The 23,617-nt window shown below is 31.7% G+C and overlaps 1 protein-coding gene across 1 annotated transcript; it reads left to right on the top strand.

Annotated features, from left to right (window-relative positions):
- Nucleotides 1–2,262: 2,262 nt before the first annotated feature.
- Nucleotides 2,263–6,983, top strand: LOC112757660 (inositol transporter 1-like). The gene is made up of 7 exons (XM_025806215.2): nucleotides 2,263–2,416; nucleotides 2,513–2,583; nucleotides 2,872–3,207; nucleotides 3,301–3,408; nucleotides 3,818–4,643; nucleotides 6,451–6,579; nucleotides 6,895–6,983. The coding sequence occupies exons 1-7, from the start codon at nucleotides 2,263–2,265 to the stop codon at nucleotides 6,981–6,983; spliced, it is 1,713 nt and encodes a 570-aa protein (XP_025662000.2).
- Nucleotides 6,984–23,617: the final 16,634 nt, after the last annotated feature.

Below are 23,617 nucleotides of genomic sequence, written 5' to 3'. Positions count from 1 at the left end.
ATTTCACTATAGAGAAGATTCATATAGAGTAAGGAAGATGGTAGGAATGGTATGGCATTAGTTAGATGGGAAATGGTACATGCTCCAAAGAAACTAGGTGGCTTGGGAGTTGGCGATGCAATTATTCGGAACTCAGCATTGTTGTTTAAGTGGTGGTGGCAGTTTACAAAGGAAGAGTGCCCGTTGTGGAAGAAAATTGTATGTTCATGTAATAATCTGAATCCCAATGATCTACTGTCAACTCAAGCACTATCTACAAGAGGAGGCCCATGGAAGGATATATGCCAGTTGCACATCATGAATGAACGTATAAGGGATAAGATGGTTACAAGTTTGTCCATGGAGATTGGTGATGGGCGACGGACTCGGTTTTGGGAGGATGTATGGCTACTATGTGGATCTTTGAAAGACCAGTTCCTGAGGCTTTTCTCTGTTTCAAACTAATATGGATACGTTATTGGGGACTGTGGGTTTTGGAATGGGATAGAGTGGTTTTGGAATTTCTAATGGAGGCACGAGCTTTTTTAGTGGGAATTGGAGCTTCTAAGTCAATTACATGAGGCTTTGAGACCGGTGAAATTAGTAATAATAGAGAGGATCGAGTGGTTTGGAAATATGATAGGCAAGGTGCTTTTTCAACTAACTCATTTGTGCAGGTGATGCAGGTTGAAGCACTCCCAGAGGTGGTAACCAGCTACAGCTTCACAAGGACCATTTGGAAAGGTTTGGTTCCACCAAGAGTGGAGCTTTTTGCTTAGTTTGTTTTAATAGGCAGGGTGAACACTAAGGAAAGGCTGAGCTGGTTTGGAATTATCAGACAGGAAGATACTATATGCGTGCTATGTAATAATGAATTGGAACATGTATATCACTTGTTTCTAGGCTGTGCATTTACGTGGTAGGTGTGGAGTGCTTGGATATCAGGATTCGGTTGTCAATGGTCTTATCCGGGTTCGATGAAAGAGCACTTTCTCAGTTGGACAGAGGAATCGAGGAGTAAGGAGGATCGTAAGCAGCGGCTGAGGTGCTTTTGTGCGGTCATTTGGAATATATGGATGGAAAGGAATAACAGGATTCTCCAGAATCAAAGCAGATATGTTGAAGAAGTCATTAACATGACCGTGAGAAGCGTTAATGAGTGGAGTGGTGTTGATCCCTTTTGTTGTTGATGGCTATGCCGAAGATGACATGGGGAGTTTATGTGTTTGATTTAGTTATTTAAGTAGGCGTATGCTGCTTGTCTAGCTCTGTTCGCTCCACTGTATTGTGTTGAGCTCTTACTTTCAAAAAAAAAAAAGATGACAAATAAAGTTGTTGTTAGTTAAGTTAATCTTTATTTAAGTGATTATCCACGGCTTATCTCTTTTACCAGAAGATACTATTTGTTGACCATTGAATAAGAAGGTAATAAGTGCCTATCACATTACATAACAGAATTTTCACCAACTATAAAAAGCCACCAAAGAAATATACTCACAACTCAACTTAGTATAACAAAAAAATAATGTTCCATAACCAATAAAATTTATTATTTTTAATTAATATTAGTAAATATTTTAAAGTTTAAGTACTAAATTTTAAATTTTAAATACTAAAATTAACTCCTAACAATATAAAAATAAAATGTTAGCTAACAGTATTAACTAATATTAATAAAAATTATCTTTAACATTTCTCGCAAGAAAATATATGCAAATAATTTTTATGATTCACATGTATTAATTATTTGGATTTAATTTATATAATAAATATCACTGTGAATTAGATTTTTATAGACATCCAACTAACATATCAATACATCAGCAAATAAATTTCACATAACCACCGATTATAGCTTGAAAGGCTCATGAATACTATAAATATATTTGATTAGACAAAAATAGAAAATTATTAAATGGTATCAATACATAAGAATTAAAATAATCTAAATTAAGATAGTTAATATAAGGATCCAAAATGACAGCAATCATGTTAACATATGTAGGTATTTGAGTACATATTCGTTGTGACAGAGTAATAACGGAAAGTAGGAAAGGAAATAAAAAGAAGGGAGAGTAATCTAGTTGCAAGTTCACATCAACATAAAACTGATCCTTCATAAAAAAAAACAAATGTTGTTATCATATATATGCCCATCGACTTTTAAGGGAACAAGAAATCCAACAAAATTTTTAAATTTAACAACTTTATTATCTATAAAACTATGTTAGATCTCACGCATTAACATGTAATTTACAACTAGTTGATAAAAGCAAGCTAGCAATGGTGGCTGATATGTGCGTGTCGATTAAAGCAGGAAGCTCTGATTATTTGGAGAAACATCCAGAGCGCAGAATATCATTTTCCCAAAATTTTTACATTATTGGAGTTACTTTTGCAGCTGGTATTGGTGGCCTTCTATTTGGTTATGATACTGGTACAATATACATATATGCGTATTGTCTACCATTTCATTAATTAAGAAAAAAAAAAGAAAGAAATGAAATAGCATATATTTTGTTTTCATTTGTAGGTGTGATATCTGGCGCTCTCTCGTACATAAAAGATGATTTTGAAGTTGTAAAGAACAGTAGTTTTCTTCAGGTAAAAGAGAGAGTGTCTTTTTGTTCATTTTCTTTTAGTTTGGTAGCTTGTAATTGTGACCATATAGTTATATGAAACGCAATATGTTCTGGTAGGAAAATTGGTAGGTGGTACGCAATACATCACATTTAAAATTTTTAATGGGAAAAGTATATATATATATATATATATAGCATTCGACAACAAAGATAAATTGTGAATTCACATAACTATGACTATGACACAGTAGGACTAGAGTAGAGTGCCATTTTGCAGCAATTATATGTTCTCATTTTGTTATGTTTGCAGGAACTAATAGTTGCCATGGCCTTAATTGGTGCAATTTTCGGTGCCGCCATTGGTGGTTACATTAATGATTCTTTAGGGCGTAAGGCTGCCACTATTGTGGCAGATATTTGTTTCGCAGTAGGATCACTCTTGATCGCCGTCGCACCAAATCCCACTCTTATCATAGTTGGCCGGTTTTTTGTTGGCCTAGGTGTAGGTTTTGCCTCTGTTACTGCTCCTATGTATATCGCAGAAGTATCACCGTCTGAAATAAGAGGTGGATTAGTTAGTGTCAATTGTCTTATGATCACAACTGGCCAATTTCTTTCCTTTGTCATCAATTATGGTTTGACTAGAGTAAGCATATCCAACTCTTTAGCTAACAATACCAATAGTAATAATTTTGTCTTCGTCCATCTTGATTTTCTAAGAGCAAAATTATGTGTGCAGGTTCCTGGAACATGGCGTTGGATGCTTGGAATTGCAGGTACACCAGCTGTTATTCAGTTGGTTCTTATGGTCTTTCTTCCTGAGTCCCCCAGATGGCTATATTTGAAGGTAAATGATGATATAAGATCAATGATCATTCATGTGAAGTTCTCTTTATGCAAAAATTATAGGTAATAACTATTAGATAATTTGATATGTTAAACTAAAGTTAATGCTGGAAACCAATTTTTTTTAAACTAACATCAGCCAATTTTGTTATTTTGTTTATCTTAAATTCTAGATCCTAAAACTTAAATTATAAATATAAAATCTAAAGTTAACTAATGTTAGCTAACTAAAAATTAGTTTCCTGTACTTTTTTTCTTAACTAAATTATCATCTAATGATTATCAACTATTATTTTCATATGAAGACAACTTTATGTCATTAGTCACCTATAAAGTTTGGGTAAAATAAATCCTTATATTGATTTTTTTTTTGTACAATAATTAAAAGCTTAGTTACTTTTAACTTGCAGAATAGGAAGGAGGAGGCCACCAATGTTCTTTCTAGGATATACCCATCTCCTCGGTTGGAGGACGAAATAGATATTCTTGAAGCTCACATGGAGCAAGAACAAAAGGATAAGGTCAAAGTTAAATACAGTGATGTATTTAAGTTGAAAGAAATCAGAGTTGCGTTCATATGTGGCGCTGGACTTCAAGCATTCCAACAACTTACCGGTATTAGTGTTATAATGTACTATAGCCCAACAATCATTCAATTGGCTGGCTTCAAATCAAACGAATCGGCTTTGTTCTTATCCCTCATTGTTTCTGCAATTAATGCCGGTGGCACAATTATTGGAATTTACCTTATTGACATTGTAGGGCGAAAGAAGCTTACACTTAGTAGCTTAATAGGTGTGGTTGGATCGTTAATCCTACTCTCTGCTTCATGTTATGTTAGAGGACATGGCAACCCGGGTTTAGTTTATGGATGGCTTGCTGTTGTGGGTTTGGCTTTGTATATTATATTCTTTGCACCTGGAATGGGTCCTGTTCCTTGGGCTGTGAACACAGAGATATACCCTGAAGAGTTTAGAGGAATATGTGGTGGCATGTCTGCAACAATTAATTGGGTTGGTAGTGTCATCATGTCTATTAGCTTCCTTTCTTTTGTGGATGCTATTGGGCTTGGTGAGAGTTTTATGATTCTTTTGGCTGTTGCTTGTGTTGCAATAGTTTTTGTGATTTTCTATATGCCAGAGACAAAAGGATTGACTTTTGAAGAAGTTTCAAATATTTGGAAGGAGAAAGCCTATGGAAAAGATAAAAACATAGAGAGCATGGTTGAGCAAGCAAGTACATGATCAGCAACTTTTTCCAATACGTTTAAGACTTGTGAAAGCACGAAAAGTCATAAAGTTAAGGTTTGAACATGAAATGAAGAAGAACAAAAAATAAAAGGAGAAGAAATGAAAGATGCAACATATATGTGCATGCGCATGTGTCTGTGTCCTTACTGGTAGCTTTGGCCAAAGAGTTCAAAACACCATCCCTATGATTGGCTATATAGTTGATCAGGATCATGTCTTCTTCCATGGTCCATGGCCCTTTTCTCACTTCCAAATCTTGAGACATGTTGAGAGAGTGAGAGAGATTTCGGAGGGGGTGTTAAGGGAGAAGACTCTAGTGACGTGTGTGACAAGCAATGTAGAGTTAGTTTGCATTACAGAGTTAGTTAGATGAAGTGAGAATCTGTTATAGGATCAGTTGAGTGTTAGTTATTGATGTGTTTCTCTATCTTTCACTCGTAGTGTGTAAATAAGTAAGGAAGCTTCATATGTAAATTAATACATTCTTCCAACATCAATTCAATTTAATATTTAGTTCATTCTCTTAGCTTTCTTTCTAGTTTTCTTTCCAGTTTTCATACTCTTGATGTGTTTTCATGCTATCGTTTCTAGTTCCTCCCAGTATATACTTGGCTATTTTCGACCATGTACAGTCATTATGATTTGATTAATTTATTATGGACAAAAAATGTCATTTTATTACATTAGAATGAACTCAAATCTTATCCAAAAATATTTGATTGATAAATTTTACAAAGATATAAAATAAATAGTTTAATTTTGATGTATTAATATTATATAACATTTAATTTTATATAGTCATATAATCAAATTTGTTAATTTGGATAACTATTCACACTCTCAATGTAAAAAGTAAGTATTTTTACTAACGTCGTATTATGTTACTGTACACATATGTAAAACTACTTTATTAAGAACGAAGGCTACGATAGTTATACAATGTTAACAATATTTAAAAGGTGGTGTTAAAATTAAAATAATATTTTTAATATTAATAAATATTTTTAATTTGAAAAAAATATTATATTACAAAAATATAAAAATGTGTTACTTTAAATACTATATATTTATATATATCAACCTTGCTATATATAAAAAATAAAAAATTATATTTTTATAAATGATCTTCCATATTTTTGTGATCAATCTCTAAATTAAAAATATTAAGTTTATATATTTATGATACTAAAATTGTTTAACACCACTTATTTATATATATATATATATATATATATATATATATATATATATATTTGATTAAAAAATATTAAGTTTATATATTTATGATACTAAAATTGTTTATAACCACTGATTGATATATATATATATATATATATATATATATATATATATATATATATATGATGTCATATTGTACAAGGATAGTTGAAAATCAATGTTAGAATAAATACATAAATGATCTCTTTTACTATGACTAATTTTTTAATTACATGACAAATATAAAAGATGAGATCCACCTCTTCATCTCTCACTTTTTAGACAAATCAGATACAATTATACAAATTTTTTAAGAACCAAACAAATTTTCTACATAAATATGTGTCAAGAGAGTGTCTACTATTAGTGTGTGGAGTTGAGAGAAAACTAGTTAGTTAAAACATGTGCAATGATTTCTTGAAAAAGAAGGTATGAATTGAATTTAAAATGTACCAATTTAATCCTACTCTCTGTTTCATGTCATGTTAGAGGACATGGCAACCCGAGTTTAGTTTATGGATGGCTTGCTATTGCGGGTTTGGCTTTGTATATTATATTCTTTGCATCTGGAATAGGTCTTGTTCCTTGGGCTGTGAACACTGAGATATACCTTGAAGAGTTTAGAGGAATTTGTGGTGGCATGTCTGCAATAATTGTCATCATGTCTATTAACTTCCTTTCTTTTATGGATGCGATTGGGCTTGGTGAGTTTTATGATTCTTTTGGCTGTTGCTTGTGTTGCAATAGTTTTTATGATTTTCTGCATGCCAAAGACAAAAAGGTGGACTTTTGAAGAAGTTTCAAATATTTGGAAGGAGAAAGCTTATGAAAAAAATAATAATATAAAAAGAATAGTTGAGCAAGCAAGTACATGATCAACAACTTTTTCCAATACGCCTAAAACTTGTGAAAGCACAAAAAGTCATAAAGCTAGGGTTTGAACATGAAATGAAGAAGAATAAAAAATAAAAGGAGAAGAAATGAAAAATGCAATATATATGTATGTGCACATGTGTCAGCGTGCTTACTGGTAGCTTTGGCCAAAGAAAAGGAGGAAACGTTAATGGAGAAGACAGTGATGAGTGGTGACATGTGTGATATGCAATAGAGTTAGTTAACATTACAGAGTTAGTTAGATGAAGTGAGAATCTGTTATAGGATCAATTAAGTGTTAGCTATTGATGAGTTATCCTTCATTCTTAGTATGTAGATAAGTGAGGTAGCTTCAAGTGTAAACTAATTCATTCCACTATCAATTCAATTTCATATTCTAAGTTCATTCTATTAACTTTCTCTTTGGTTTTAATCTCTTTCAATACCTTTACATATTATCAGAGTTGGTCATGATCAATCATGGCCTTAACTCTCATCATCATTATTATCGTTGCTAAGAACACCTTGGTTCCTCTACTGATAAGCAATAGTATTTTTTAACAATAAAACAAAAGGTTATGCCACAATGATGAAATTGAATATTTTCAGCACATGAAGAATGTATGTAAATAGACTTGTATTTAGACGTGTGTTATCAGGGACGGATTGAGGTTCAAAGGAGGAGGACACTTGCCCTCACTAAGTTTTGAAAAAAAAAAAGTAATAGTTTTATACAAATATATATTATTGTCCCCAGTATAATTATATTTTTACCTCCATAAAAAATTATAAAATTTTATTTTGAGATTTATAATAAATTTTTTTATTAAATTTAACATGTAACAATATTTATTTTGTTAAATTTGATTTAATATCAAAATTAAAATTAATTAAATAAATTAACTCAATAAAAAATTAATGAATAGTGATAATATTTTTTTGAAATTAATAAATTAATTAATTATCAAACTAAATATTAGTTTTCTAAATATAAGTAAAACTACTAGTATTTTTTGTCTTCAAAAATTAGTTGAGATAAAAAAGAATAATATCTATTTCTTAATTAATAATTTTATTTTAAAATTATATAATATTTTTTTAATCTTAACTCTGAAATAAGTTTGCTTGTAACAACTATTTTGGGTGAAACAGTATTTTATGTCATAAATATTGTAACAAATAAATTTTTTAATTGAATGGGAGGTAATTAATATTTCAAAATTGTAATGAATAGTAGAATAATTGTTTAAAAATATGAAAGTTAATTTTGATATATTAAAATATATATATTTTTTACATAGTCATTCCATCATATTTATTATTTTAGATAAATATTTACATGATGAATGTAAAAGATTTTTTTTTTACATTACAATACATAATTGAATGGATGCATAAAATCTTTAATTTGATAATATATCAAAATTAAATTAAAAAATATAAAAATATTTAATTATTTTGAAAAGAAAGAGAACAAATTTATTGTAAATTAAGTTTTTATTATTTTATAGCAACATATCTTTTATATATATAGATTTAACTTTTTTGGTATTTATATATAATTTTAGTTTCTAATTATAAATACTAGTATATCAATAGACAAATATATGTCGATTGATTCGCTCTTTTATTATTAAATGTGTATAAAAATAAAATTAGTTAGAATAACAAGTTATTTATAATTTAATTATGAGATTTTAAGTTTAAGTTTTAGAAATAGAAAAAATATTTTTATAAATTGTATTTAATGAATAGCATGTTAAAAATAATAGTTTACAGTAACTCTTGTAAATTTTCATATCTTTATTATATTTTTAGTATAATTAATAATATTTAATAAAATTTATTTTAGTATATATTTTTATTCTCACTGTTAAAATTTTTTAAATTCGTCAATACATGTTATTTTGACTGAAATAGGCTTTGCATGATTTTGCAAAAACTCAGAAAGTTGAACAATATAACAGTTTTTTTAAGGAATTTCTTTACTCTACTAACTACAATTAAGGGTAATAATGTATTTGGTTAATATATTTTTATTTAAAAATATTGTGAGCTTGAAATGAAATAAATGGCTTTTTAAAATTTGTTGATTTTTTTCATATAATAATCTATATTTATTAGTTAATAAAATTATTTTTTTAAAAAAAGAAAGAATGGGCGTTCGTTTAACTATACTTCTACGTAAACTTTTTCTTTTTTATATTGTATTACTAAATATGAAATCCTCTATAATAAACTAAATTATGTGTTAAATACTGCTATAATCATTTACAAAACATCAATAACATTTATATTTTTACAATTAAAATAATATTTTTTAAAATCGACGTTTTGTATTTTAATAATTAAAATCATATTTTTTATTACAAAACATCAGTGACATTTTATTTTTTTATAATTAAAAATTTTTTTGTTACAACTATTATTACAATTATATAAAACACTAAAATAATCAAATATTTTTATATTTTACATTAAAATTATTCATATATAAAAATTTTAGCCCTTTTACGTTGGCTATAATGATCGATAGGATTTTGGATGGAAAGAATTTTGGCTCTATTTTTCGTGAATGTTCATTCGATCAGCGCTAGGAGCTTTAAGCCTTTAACACGTTCATTGGATTGCGATTGCAAATTTGCAATTGTTAAAGGAAAGGCATAGGGTGAGAAAAATTGTCTATTTACATGTTGTATTAAACGGGTATCTGCATAAACAAGAGAAGGACAATTGGTCTTTTTATTTGTAAGTACCCTAAGGCCTAAACATTTTCTCGTTCCTCTTTTTTTCTAGGGGTGAAGATGGATTAATTTGGTTTGAATTTATAGTAAAATTAGAACCGAATTAATTAAAATGTAATTGGTTTGATTTGGTTTGGATTTGTACTTTTTTTTTTTTTTTGTATATGTACCCAAACCAAACCAAATCGATTAAGAACAGATTAGTTCGGTTCAGGTAATTGGGTATTCGATGACTTTAAAATTCATAAAAAAAATTAAATTTTTATTTTAAAAATTCAACAAGTACAATAAACATGTAACATTAATAGAAATAATCCAAACATATTAAACACCAAATACATTAAAAACTAAACTCATTGAAATCCAAACATATTAATAATGAATAATCATTGTTTAATAGAAAATCCATATATTTTATTTATTTATTTATTTAATTAATATATAATCGGGTTTGCGGGTTGGTTCGGGTTCCGCACTCCCAAAACTGATATCCGAACCAATCACTAACAAAAGTTATCGGTTTGGTTCGGGTTGGATCTGATTACCCGTTTATTTTAGAACCAATTTAATTGGTTCGGTTCGAATTCGAACGGTAATCGGGTACCTGCTACCCGTACTCACCCCTATTTTTTTCTTTTAAATATATTGTTATTATTATTATTATTATTATTATTATTATTATTATTATTATTATTATTATTATTATTATTATTTCACAAATTATTATTAAATAATAAAGATTAATAGTCAAATTAGTCTGTGAAAGATAAAATATTTTTTAAATTCATTTCTAAAAATTTTTTCAATCAAATTAGTTCAAAGATTACAAATTAATTATATTTGTCCTTCAATCACTCTATTAACAATTTTCTTCAAACATTGATATTGTAAAACATTAATTAATAACATATATAATACCTGATATGTCTAATTGGATATTGACTAAATATGTTAATGAAAATTTATTAATTTAGTTATTTTTCTCAATTACAAAAATCTTATTTTTAATATGAGCTAATGACTAAATTGATAGATTTTCGTAAATATATTTAGTCAACATCTAATTGAACATGTTATGTGTCATACATGTTATCAGTTAATATTTCACATCATCAATCATTATGAAAATTGTATAAAGGACACATATGATTTATTCGTAATATTTGAAAGACTAATTTAATTAAAAAAATCTTTCAAAGATAAATTCAATATCTTTTCGGACTAATCTAACTATTAATCCTAAATAATAAATATTAAAAGTAAATACTTAACCCCTAATTTAATAAAAACAAATTTTTGATATCTTTAAATTTGATGTCGAATTTATCGATTTTGGACTCTTGGTAAGTATTAAATATTTAAAAATTATTTATTTTTAGTAAATTAAATGATTATATAAATACCATAACAAGCACCTTTAATAAAATTCGCAGTTAATAATCTAATAAAAGGTAAGTCTCATGGAAATAGATTTTATCGAAAAATAGAAAATTTTTTTTGAAATAAATAAAAAAATAATCATCTCTCAAACTAATTTTTTTTATTTTTCGAAATCTATTTTTTTTAGAATTGAAACAAGTTCGCCCATGCATCCGCGAACTTGCAGATTTAGTTAAAATTTGTCCACTACATTAACGAATTTCATTGATATTAATAAATTTGTATTAGTGTGACAAATTTATTCGTACGATTTAAATTATATTAATATATTTTTATTTTTTTTATTTAATTTACATCATTTAAAATTTTAAATTATGAAATTTTTATTTAAATAAACATAATTTAAAATAATAATTTAATTTAATTTAATTTAATTTAATAAAAATAAACATAGGTCATTTTTTATTATTATTATTATTATTATTATTATTATTATTTGTACTCACACGGAGTACATTTTATAAGTTTGATAATAAAAATATATTCTCTAATATATAATAATAAAAAATAATTTCATATTTAACAAGTTAAATATTTTAATAATGTATTAGAAGATATAATATTTATATCTTACTTTTATAATTTTTTATTTTAAATTCAATGTTATATATTTTAAAAATTTTATTAAATTAAAAGGAGTTTAAGATTCATCTTCACATAATTTGTCTATTCTAATACAATATTTTTAAAATTATCCATTTGTCTGTGTAAAAGCATGTAATTGATTTATTATATTATTAATTAATTATCCAAAAACTAAATGCCTAGTCCATTGAATGAGTGATTTTATTTATAATTTTTTAATTTAAAAATAATATAAATATATTAATTTTTAATTTAAAATTATCAATTTTAAATAATTAATTTTTTAAATCAAATAAATATAATTAATCATGAGTACAATAATGCGATTGCGTTTATGTTTATGTTTATTTTTATTAAATTAAATTAAATTATTTATTTAAATTATCTTTATTTAAATTTTAAATTAAAAAAAATTTATAATTTAAAATTTTAAATGATGTGAATTAAATAAAAATATACTAATATAATATAAAATGTATAAAAATAAGAGCAAATTCACTGTATGAGTGGACGAATTTGTTTCAATCTCACGGAAAAAAAAAAAAATATATATATATATATATATATATATATATTTTTAAAAATTTTTCTTTAAAATTGTGGTTGTAGCGAGTTGGAGGCACCGCGAATCACCTTCCTCCATGTCAGTTTCTCACCTGCTGAAAATATTCGGCTTCATCACCTTAGCATTGGCCTAAAAGGAAACCTTGCAGTCGTGCAACCAAACCTTGTCCGACTATGGCTTCAGCGCGGTTTCTCCGCCCAAGTCACCTTCATATTCATGGTGGTTTTACCTCTGCGCTTCCCGCCATTCCACGCTTCTCACGCAACCGTCTCACCTCGCTCGACCGGGTTTACTTCTTTACGAACCGGTCCCTGCCTCCTCTGTGCGCGGTCTCCAAGATTGGTTTCTCAGCAGCCAAAGATGAAGCCGCTTCTCGTAAGTTTCTCTACTCAGCTCCACCGAACCCTATCCCCACGCCACCACTTTTTCTAATACTTTCACTTTGAGTTCAAACCTCATTCCTTGTGTGATTGTGCGCGTTTTTTTTTTTAGCTGGTGATATTGAATTCGAGGCGCCACTGAAAATTGTGGAATATCCAGACCCGAAATTGAGGGCAAAAAATAAACGCATAGTTAGCTTCGATGATAATCTGAAGAGTCTTGCCCGCGAGATGTTTGATGTAATGTACAAGTAAGCACTGGTCCAATGTTATCCTCCCTTAGTACTAAGTCTTTGTTTGAATGGTTTGCTTCATTATTGTAACAAAACTTTGATTTTCTTTCATTTGGGAGATATTTTAGGAAACAAAATGCTATTTATACACTAAAATCAACCACAAAAATCAGCTACTTATAATGAGATACATGCTAGAATATAAATACACATTGAAAATAAGTTAAACAACACATGTATTTAACTATTTATACACAAATATATGGTGGTTGTATTTGGTGTAAACCTAGCATGGATGTTATGGAAATTATACTTTTTTAGATACCAAAAATGGTGGTTTAGGTGGAATCATAATTTTAAAGTAGCATCAGTGACTTGTGTTGAAATGGTTGCATTGAGTAATTCTTAACTCTATTGTCTAGAAAAACAGTTGTTTTTTACTGTTTTTAAGCAAAGGAACTATATTTTAACTTGATGGCAAGTTTAACGGTTCACAAGCTGTATTTTGTTTGGGAGTTGGGACTTTTGGAGAATGTCCCAAACACACAATAGTGATGTTAGACAACGATACATTGTTCACTACTTGCTATAGAAATCTGGGGATAAAATGAAGAAAAACAGTGGTATATACAAGTATATAAAATTAGAGCCTAGCTTATTGTTGTTATTTGGCTATTGCATATATGCCACATCAATCAAATTACACTTTCCAAGTTCTTGTCCACTGGTGCGTGTGAGGGGGTGCATTAACAGTGCCAAATTTCCTAGAGTCTAGAGATAAGCTCTGGAAGCCTGCCTTGGGCAACCCTCTACTCCATCTAGCTAGCTTATGCAGTGGAGTTAGGCCCACTCTATAATACCTTCTGATACCCCAGATTTTTTTTTTAAAAAAAAAATCCATAATCAACCAGGAAAATAAGAGAGGAAAGAGTAATTCAGCAAATGAGAGAAAGAATACACTCTTATGTGATGTTGTGTCTTACATGGGAGGAATACTAGCATCTATTTATAATAATAGTAAAACCCTAATACTAATAAGGAAAAAATGACAAAAATCAATACTAATCCTAACAGATCATATTTGATACTCTGATATGATAGATTCTATCCTGATTTCTAACAGTTTCGTCCTCTGCATTTCCTTGTTCTGTCTTTGGTTAGCTCTTATTCTCTCTTTCCATCAAATTCTGGTTCTCTCTGGGTCTGTCAAACTCATGGATGCCTTTGTAACCTTTTTAGGTCTTGGAATAAACTAACAGTAAAAACTTTCTAGGGCTACTGTAATCTTACAAATGATAACAATTTTCCACAGAACCAATGGTATTGGTCTCTCAGCACCCCAAGTTGGAATTAATGTTCAACTTATGGTGTTCAATCCAGTGGGTGAATCTGGGGAAGGAGAGGAAATTGTTCTTGTAAACCCAAGAGTTAGCAAATACTCAAAGAAACTGTCAATTTTAAATGAAGGGTGTCTATCATTTCCTGGAATATATGCTGATGTGAAGGTAGAAAACACTCTTTCTCTTTCTCTGTGTGCTTTTATAATAGTTTGTTTTATGGAGTTGCCCCCTTTTTTATTTTGCGTGCCCAAAATGATTCCTTTCATAAAACTTCATATTTTCACCTTCCTTTTAAACACTTCTCTCTTATGAACTTTGAAACTAGTCTCTTATTTCTCTTTCATCTACTTATAGTTATTCTCTCACTCTCACCAAACAAAAATTCATTTGTTATTTTCTTTTGATAAATAAATGTCATTTCCATTTTCTGATTATGGAAATAAAATTCATTATGTGTGTTTAGCTTTTGGATAATTAATTGTAAAGGGAAAGTAGAAAGTTGATTTTATCTATGGCCCTTTTTGGTATAATGATAATTCTAAATTTGTTGAATCTGCATTGTGCTTTTCTGGTGACTTGACTCCAGAAAGGATTTCTATTTTGTATCCCTTTTGGTTATCTACTTGGATATTTAGTGGTTTTCCTTTATTGATCATACAAAAGGATCAGCATAGTTTGTTGCATGGTTTATCCACCTAGGAATATTTTCCTTCTTTTATTTTATGATACCTTGTTCTCTTTCAATAAAATATCTTTTGTCTACATATTTGTTTATCGTTGTGTTCCTTTCTTCTTGCCATGACAAACAACAAAGGAATGAGACTGTTTTAGAATTTTTCTTGTGCTGAAATGAAAGAATTTTTTCCAGTAATTGATATAAAATATATAATCAAGCTTTTTCCATGAAAGCTAAGACCAAGCTTTTATGTTGTAGTAATTTCTTTGAGCTCCTCCTTGAATGAATTGTTACATCAGTACACCCGAGTGATCATTCTAGTAAGCTTCAGTGTTGACATGTGGGATTTTATTTCCCTTGAAACAGTTATTAGCACAAAATGTGTCCTTAAATTTGTTATTTCATTTAGTTCAAGTGTTATCTATACTTAAGTCATGACTTCTGTAGATGAAGTCTGTCTGCTGTTTTGAGGACTGTCAACTTGTGCTCAACTGAGACAACATAACCTACTTGTCATTCTCATTTGTTTGATGATTATCCTGATGATGGTCTGAAGTATTTATTCACTCTTTCACCTCCTTAAAAGAAGAATTGAGATATTTTTGAGGAATACCAGCGGTTTCCTAATCCTTTTATAAGGAGTTATTTTTGTCCTATTCTATCTTGTTTACTGTGTAAACGTTTTTTACTCCCATGTATCTCGTTTACACTATAAAGAGATAAGTTTTGTCATATCTCGTTTACATGACTAAACAACTATTTCTCACGTATCACGTTTGTAAACGTGATACATTATCACATGTTCATGTTTTATCTCGTTTACAAATAGTTAAACTTATCTCGTCTACAGTATAAACGAGATAAGACACTTTATGAAAATTTGTAAATATCCTCAAATTAACGTATATTCGTAATTTAAATATTTATTTTATTTATTTAAAAAATCCTATGTTTTTACCTTATTCAATTAATAAAGTATTAATATCTTTTAAAAAAAATACATTTATGCTATATCTATTTATAATAAATTAATAATTAATAAAATTATTTTAATTGAGCTTTAGACGCACTTTTTATTTATTGTAGACTATTGACCAATATGTATTTCTGAGTTAATACTAATTTTTTTTCTTTTTTACGTTAAAAATATTAGCCATATTCATTTGCGTTCTGTATATATTTGGTTTAGTGCTCCTCACTTAGCTTTTCTTTATCTTAGTTTAGCGTGTTTTTCCTATTTATAAATAATCTTTTTATGTTGATATTCTTGTTCAACATAATTTATATATCATTTTAGAGTTTGAATATACTCCTCTATTTCAAAATATATTTTTTTTATACTCAACGGAACTTACACTCATATTTTAAAATATTTGTCACCTTAGAGTAGTTTTGTAAACCCCGAGAAAATAATAAATAGTTAGCGAATAAATTAATTATTAACCAAAGTGATTAGAAAATGGGATTTGATAGTTTAATGTGATAGAGAAAATTAAAACGAGAATTTCGATACTAATTTTAAAGAATTTCGATACTAGTTTTGTAACTCCAGATTTCTATTTTCATTTCTTTAGTCTAAATATTGTTAGTAGGCCTAGTCATAGAATGAAGTTAGGAAATTGTAGTAACTTGAAGGTGAAGAAAGATTTGTTTAAAAGGTAATAAGTGATTAGAGGAGATGGTATTTGATCGATAAAGATGAGAAAAATGGTATAAGAGGTAACTGAGAGAGTAAAGTGACATTAATAATGATGAGATGAGACATGAATCTTAATGATGTTCAATAATTGAGAATGATGAGATGAGATGTGAATCACTGTGAGATTGGAAATGATAAATTGTAAGAAACGATTGAATAACTTGAGTTTGGGGCGTTGCCCTCCCCATGTCACGGGATTTTTTCTGTGGTTATTATTGAGCTTGGGGTGTTGTTTCCCCATGTCAGCCTGGGATTCGTCCCGTGGATAACATTCAGCTTGGGGTATTGTCTTCCCCATATCAACTTGGAGTATTGTTTTCCCCATGTAAGCTTGGGATTCGTCCCATGGATATTATTAAGCTTGTGGGCGTTCTTTTCCCCATGTCAGCTTGGGGATTCTCCCCATGGTCTATTTTTGAGCTTGAGAACATGTCGGGATGGCTACGTAACCGACAGTTGATACCAACGGCCATAGGATAGGCATGCATCATATGCATTTGTATGTATGGATTGTTTGTGCATTAATTGAGATTGCCTAATTGATTATAACATGCTAATTGTAATAATTGATATCTGTATTCTACCTGTGCTTGCTTTGTCTGCTTGTCTGTCTTTGCAATTACCGGAGATGGGGGAACGGAGGAAAGGCGGAGAGATTGAGGATTCTATTTAAGTTCCAGCTAGATTTAAGGAGGTGATTTAGTTGAGAAAGCCTTAGAGAACCACCCTGATTTATGGTTTCTGTTTAGTTCTTTAAGTTTTATAATCTGAGTGTCGGCATTGTAGGATTGCCTCTGGCATTCCCAAGACCTTATATATTATGTGCATGGCACCTTTATCATGCTAAGAACCTCTGGTTCTCACCCCATACTGTGTTGTGTTTTTCAGATGCAGGTCGAGAGACTGCTCGCTAGGCGTCTGGACTTCTGAAGCAGAGTAGTTCCTGGGTTTATTTTGATATATAGCTTATGTATATACATATACTTTAACTCTCTCCGATTGACTTGTTATTTTGTTCCTCTTAGAGGCTAATGGAGAGCTAGGATTTTATTTATGTATTTTGGGCTTTGGGATATGTATATATGTATGTAAATATTCTTCGGCCAGCCTTGGCTTCGCAGGCTGAGTTCGGAGCTTGTTATTTTGTATCTTTTTGGCTCTCTACCCCTAGTTTCTGTTATATTATGTTCGTTGACTGTCGGTTACTTCGCACGCAAGTAACCACGTTCCTGAGCGTTGCGCTGTTTATTTTCACAAATTTTGTTTGACCAATCCTTCAAGGCTCCTAGTATACTACATTCTTTCGACTATTATATATATTTATATCCTATCTTAAAGGTCGTAGCACCTCGCCACCTGTGTTTTACATCCTAGGTGTAAAACTCTATGTGGTAGGGTGTTACAAGTTTCGGTTCATTGAAAATTTAATATATTTAAATATAAATTATATCCTAATACAATAATGAAGTTTCAATGCATAAAATTTTTAAAGTAAAAATATCTTCGAATGCAAGTATTATTTAACCGTGTTTTTCAATTTTATGATTTTATTATTTTTATCCTTATTTTAAATATTAATTTTTAATCATTATTTACAATTTTTGAAACAGAATTTTCTGTCAAAATAATATATTTCTTTCCTAGAATTGTAAAATCTAATAATTTTTCATATCCATATTAAATACTAATTTAGGAACTAATTCTTATATACACCATGAAAGAAGGGTGATTTTTTCTCTAATTAGTTTTCACAAATATTTAAGAAAAGAGAGAAAAAATATAATAAAAAAGGATAAAAAAAATTGATGAATGGTTATAAACTATAACATGGGGCTTAAAATTTTTTATTCGAACAGGAAAATATCTCTAGTTTCGGAAGGATAGAATTAAATATCTCATGTTTATCGTTAATTTAAACTAATTAATATAGAACACAACATGATTAATATATGTGCATGTCGTAATTTATTGACTAACGATATATTTTTAAATAATAAATATACCACAATTTCAATGGTTAATGATAGCATTTTCGTTGACCGTCAAATAAAAAGATGACAAATAACTCTAAAATCATACACTTGCATTAAAAAAATTATTCTCTTGTTGAGCGAGAGAGAGAGAGAGAGAGAGCGAGAATGATAAGGATCCTAGGGTTTGGAATCGAGAAGAGTATCGGCGGTTAGAGAATGAATCCTTCTCCATTTTTGTGAGTAACCTCCCAGAAGACATATCAAAGAGGGAGTTATTCTGCCTATTCAACTGGATGGGATGTATCAATGATATATATCTATCCCGGAAACAGAAAAATGGATTCATGTATATGTTTGCTTTTATTTGGTACACAACAAAAGGAGGAACTTTGAAAGCAATAGCGGAAATGAATCGATTGTGGCTGAGAGGTAAAGTTGTATCTGTGGGAGAAGCTAAATATAAAAGAATGTTGGGAACATGGAACATAACCAACGGGAATAGAGGTGATGTCAAAATTTCGATGGTAGTGGAGCATGATCCTTTGATATTTGGACGGGACCCAGGGACGAAGGAGGTTGAAAAAGAACCAAATGGAAATGGCTGGACTAAGAAGGTAGAAGTAGAAGCTGTGACAGAAAATTTGGAATGGCTACAGAGAAGCCTTGTAGGAGGGCATGACGAAGCCTATTGATTTTGATTCTTTGAAGGAAATGATTGCAAAAAACATCCCAAATGTAGTCCAAGTTCGGGAAATGGGAGCTTACAAAGCGCTCTTAACCTTTGATAGTGTCTTGCATACTAAGGAGACATACACATTCAACATGAACAGGCTCCTACAATTGTTTCACAGTGTATGGAAGTGGGAGGAGTCGGAACATAGTGAAACTCGAAGAGTATGGTTGGAATGTTTTGGGGTTCCGTTGCATGCATGGTCAGTCAACACTTCTAGAACGATAGGAGGTCAATGGGGAGAAGTGGTTGGATGTGACAAAGAGACGGAATTGTGTAACTCGTTCATTGTAGGACGGGTCCAGATTGATACTTGTGTAATGGATGTGATTCAAGAATGGATCCATATAACAATTGGCGCGGGGGGTTTTGATGTTCTAGTGAACGAGATAGGACATGAGGCGTGTAATTTGCACTGTACGGCGAACAGGAGGAATGAAGGGGCAAGTATAGAGTGGAATCATGTTAAAAAAAAGCAGGAACTCAGGAATGGTTACAAGGCAGAGACAGGGAACAGAAGCTTTGCATGGAGGAACCCCAGACGAAGAGTTGTCGATGATGGTAAACCGGAGCGAGGATAAAGATAAGGGAAGAATCGTAATCGCAGACTTAATTTTAAATGAATGGATTAATGGCAGTAATGGCAGTAGAAATTATGATCGCGAGAATAGTGCAACGGTTCAATCTGTAACTGGCAATAATCAAGGAAGGTGCGTTAATTTTGGGGGGAGATGCAGTTCAAGTTACGTGGATGATTCTGATAGAACAATAACATGTGAGTTAAATGGGCTGCGAAGGAAGTCCAATAATAAGCAAAAAAATTTCTTCTCCAAGTGAGTCGTGGGCCAGATGCAATAACATATTGGAGGAGGGGAAAATGGCCTTGGCAGGCCCAAAGTCGTCAACAGCTGCGAATCCATCAGTTGGGCCAAGGTTGAAGGAGCGAGGTAGGGTAGCCAGAGTGAGGCATGGGTTTGGGTCCTCCTTTCCAGAATGAGCAGCAGAAGGTAGCGGTGCTCAGTTCCTCTTCGAGGGGGAAGGCGACGCGACTGATAGCAAAAGAAACGGCGAGACGCGGCTGGTGGGGGACATTTGAAGCCGGTTGCTCTGCACGGTGGGAGAGGGTGTCCGAACTGATGCAGATGTGGCTATTGAGGATGATGAGAGTGCGACTACGGGCGGGACAGGGGTACCAGCAACTATGGATGGTCATGCAGGTCATGGCGAGGTGGTGCAACAGGGAGTGGATGACGACGGAGGTGGAGGATATAAGGGGGGTGCTGCAGAGGGAGGATTAATATTGGGGAGTGGTTGTGACGGTAGAAGGATGGCTGCTGAACATGAAGATGATGGCTATGGAAGGAATCATCTTGGGAACGAGGATGTCACTAATGAAGTAGAGGACAGTGATAGTCAGAGCTCAGAATTGCGGGAACAGTTGCTGGAAAACGGAAGGACTTGGGAGCTGGCCAAAGAGTCAGGTGCTATATTGTATAGAGAAGAGGATGACATTATGGCAATCTTTCAGGCACAAAATGAAGAAATAGATCGCAAAAGGAAAGTGGCAAAGCAGACGGAAAAGATGAGACGGTGCAGACCCAAAAAAAAAAAAACAAGTGTGTACAAAAAAATTTAAATGAATTTTAGTGCATGGAATGTTAGGGGTTTATGGGGTGACGGGAAGTTGAGAATGGTGAAGGACTTAAAGAAAAAATATAGTTTAAATATGTTAGGCCTAATTGAGACTAAAAGACAGGTTGTGACAAATTTTGATGTTGCCAGAATATGGGGGAGAGATGATTTAGGCTGGGAGTATGTAAGCTCTGATGGTGCATCTGGTGGACTACTGTTAATATGGGATGAATCAGTGTTTAAAATGAATAACTACTATAAGGGGGAGAGGTGGCTGTGTGTCGAAGGAGTAATGTTTAAAAAGTAGTTTCCATTGCGCTTTTGTATTGGTCTATGGTCCTCATAATAGAGATGAGAAGTGTCATGTTTGGGAGGAGCTAAGCTATATAGCTGGGTTATGTCAGGTCCTTTGTTGTTTTATGGGGGTTTTAATGAGATAGTACATGTGGAGGAAAGAAAAGGTGCAACTACTGTACCTCGGTCAGGGAAAGAATTCAGGAACTGGATACAAGATATGCAATTAGTAGATTTGGCACTCACTGATCGCGAGTTTACATGGTTTCGAGGTCGCTCTTGCAGTCATATAGATAGAGCTCTGGTTAATGTGGAGTGGCTTGAAGCGTTTCCAGAAACTTGGTTACGAGGGGGCCAAGGGAATTGTCAGATCATTGCCCCCATAATATTGGAGGACAAAACGCTGAGGGGAGGTCCAAGGCCGTTCCGAAGTCTAGATTCGTGGTTTACACATGATGGATTTCTCAGTATGGTTAAAGAGGAATGGAGAGGTTTGGGGGAGATACAGTTCACAGATAAGTTGAAGGCACTGACAATACCACTAGAGAGATGTGATGAACGGATTTTTGCTAGTAAAGAATTCACAATAAATTCCCGTTGCAAGTATAGTTTCTAAACCAAAAATAATCCTTTCATACAAAAATTTGGTTGTCACTAAAACAAACCCAAAAAAATTAAACCGAAGTATTTAAACCTCGGATCATCTCTCAAGGAATTGCAGGGAAGTGTACTTATAATTGGTTATGGAAAAGTATCTTTTTGGATTTTTGAAATAAGGAACAAGAAAAGTAAATTGCAAGAAATTAAATTAATAACTAAGAAAACTCTTGGCAAGGTATGAAAATTAGACATCCTATCCTAGTTATCCTAATCAATTGTGATGAGAATTGTCCATTGCTACCACTTAGTTAACCTCTAACTATGAAGGAAGGTCAAGTGGATGAATCAATTTGATTCCTCAAGTCCTAGTTAACTCCTAAGGAAAGACTAGCTTTAGAGGGATCCAAATCAACTAGCAACTTTCAATTATCAATCAACAAAGGAGTTTGATAACTCAAGAGTCTCCAATTACTCAACCAAAGCCAAAAGGAGAGAAATCTACTCTAAAGCCCAACCAAGCATTTTATCAAACACTTGGAAGGCATAACATAAAGACATAGAAATTAATAAGAGATAATAAAACCTAAACAACCAATTGAAAGTATCAATAACATAAATTGAAAAAAGCAATCATAAATATAAAATACCTCAAATTGCATTAAATAGAGAATCAAATCTAACATGAGAATCCATAAACTAAAATAGCAACATAAAGAGATCAACAAGAAAAATAGATAACTAAAGTGCTAGAGCTAATAAGAGTAGAAGAAAACTAAATTAAAGAAAACTAAATTAAGAATCCTAAAACCTAGAGAGAGGAGAGAGCCTCTCTCTCTAGAAACTACTTCTAAAACCTAAAATTATGTGAATGAAAGTTGTGTGAACGAATGAATGATTTTCCCACTCTACAGCCTCTAATCTGTGTTTTCTGGGCCGAGAACTGGGTCAAAAACAGCCCAGAAATCGCTGGGGGCGAATTCTGATACGCTGAATTTTCACAGATGCACGTGTGCGCGCCGCTTATCTGCTGAGCAACCATGGCAAATTATATATCATTTTGAATCCCCGGATGTTTGCTTTCCAACGTAACTCGAACCGCCTCATTTGGATCTCTGTAGCTCAAGTTATGATAGATTTAGTACAAAGAGGTCAGGCTGGACAGCTTAGCAATTCCTTCAATTTCTTGTAATCCTTCCACTTTTGCATGCTTCCTTTCTGTTCTCTAAGGCATTCCTGCCCTATAAACCCTGAAAACACTTAACACACATATCACGACATCGAATGGTAATAAGAGAGGATTAATAATTAGCAATTTTAAGGCCAAAGAAGCATGTTTTTAATCAAAGCACAGAATTAGGAAGAAAAATGTAAAACATGCAAATTATATGAATAAGTGAGTAAAGAATTGATAAAAATCACTCAAATTAGCACAAGATAAACCATAAAATAGTGGTTTATCAAGATGACACAAGGCTAATTTTGGGGAGATGGACAGTAAGATCACAAAGTTTGAGGAAGAAATCAAGAGAGTTGATGATATGGTTAGCAATGGAGTATATGATACCACGATGGAGGCTAGAAGAAAGGTGCTGGTTACTTGTTGTGAGAGATGGTATGTAAAGAAGGAAATGCATTGGAAACAGATGTCTCGGTCTCGGCACGCGAAGGAGATGGACAAAAATACAAGATACTTTCACAATATGGCTTCAGCAAGAAGATGGAACAATAAGATTGATACACTAGTGATAAACGGTAGAACGGTCAGAAATCAAGCGAGAATCAAGATAGCCATCAGAGAGTTTTACAAGGAATTATATCATCAGGAAGCTACTCCAATGATGGGCTTTAGAGATGGTCTGGTGGGAAAGATAGATGAGGATGATGCTGTGACCTTAGAGAGGATGTCGTCGGCTGAGGAGATCAGAGAGGCTGTGTGGGACTGCAAGTCCTCTAAGGTGCCAGGCTGTGATGGTACAAC

Source organism: Arachis hypogaea, chromosome 16 (genome assembly GCF_003086295.3).
Source record: "Arachis hypogaea cultivar Tifrunner chromosome 16, arahy.Tifrunner.gnm2.J5K5, whole genome shotgun sequence".
NCBI classification, from domain to species: domain Eukaryota; kingdom Viridiplantae; phylum Streptophyta; class Magnoliopsida; order Fabales; family Fabaceae; genus Arachis; species Arachis hypogaea.
Note: the sequence above shows the minus strand (reverse complement) of the source record. Positions and strands in the feature narration are given on the sequence as shown.

Coding starts and splice junctions, on each gene's coding strand:
- LOC112757660 (XM_025806215.2), top strand. CDS start 2,263: ATGGTGGCTGATATGTGCGTGTCGATTAAAGCAGGAAGCTCTGATTAT. Junction 2,584..2,871: donor AGAACAGTAGTTTTCTTCAG/GTAAAAGAGAGA, acceptor TTATGTTTGCAG/GAACTAATAGTTGCCATGGC. Junction 3,409..3,817: donor CCAGATGGCTATATTTGAAG/GTAAATGATGAT, acceptor TTTAACTTGCAG/AATAGGAAGGAGGAGGCCAC.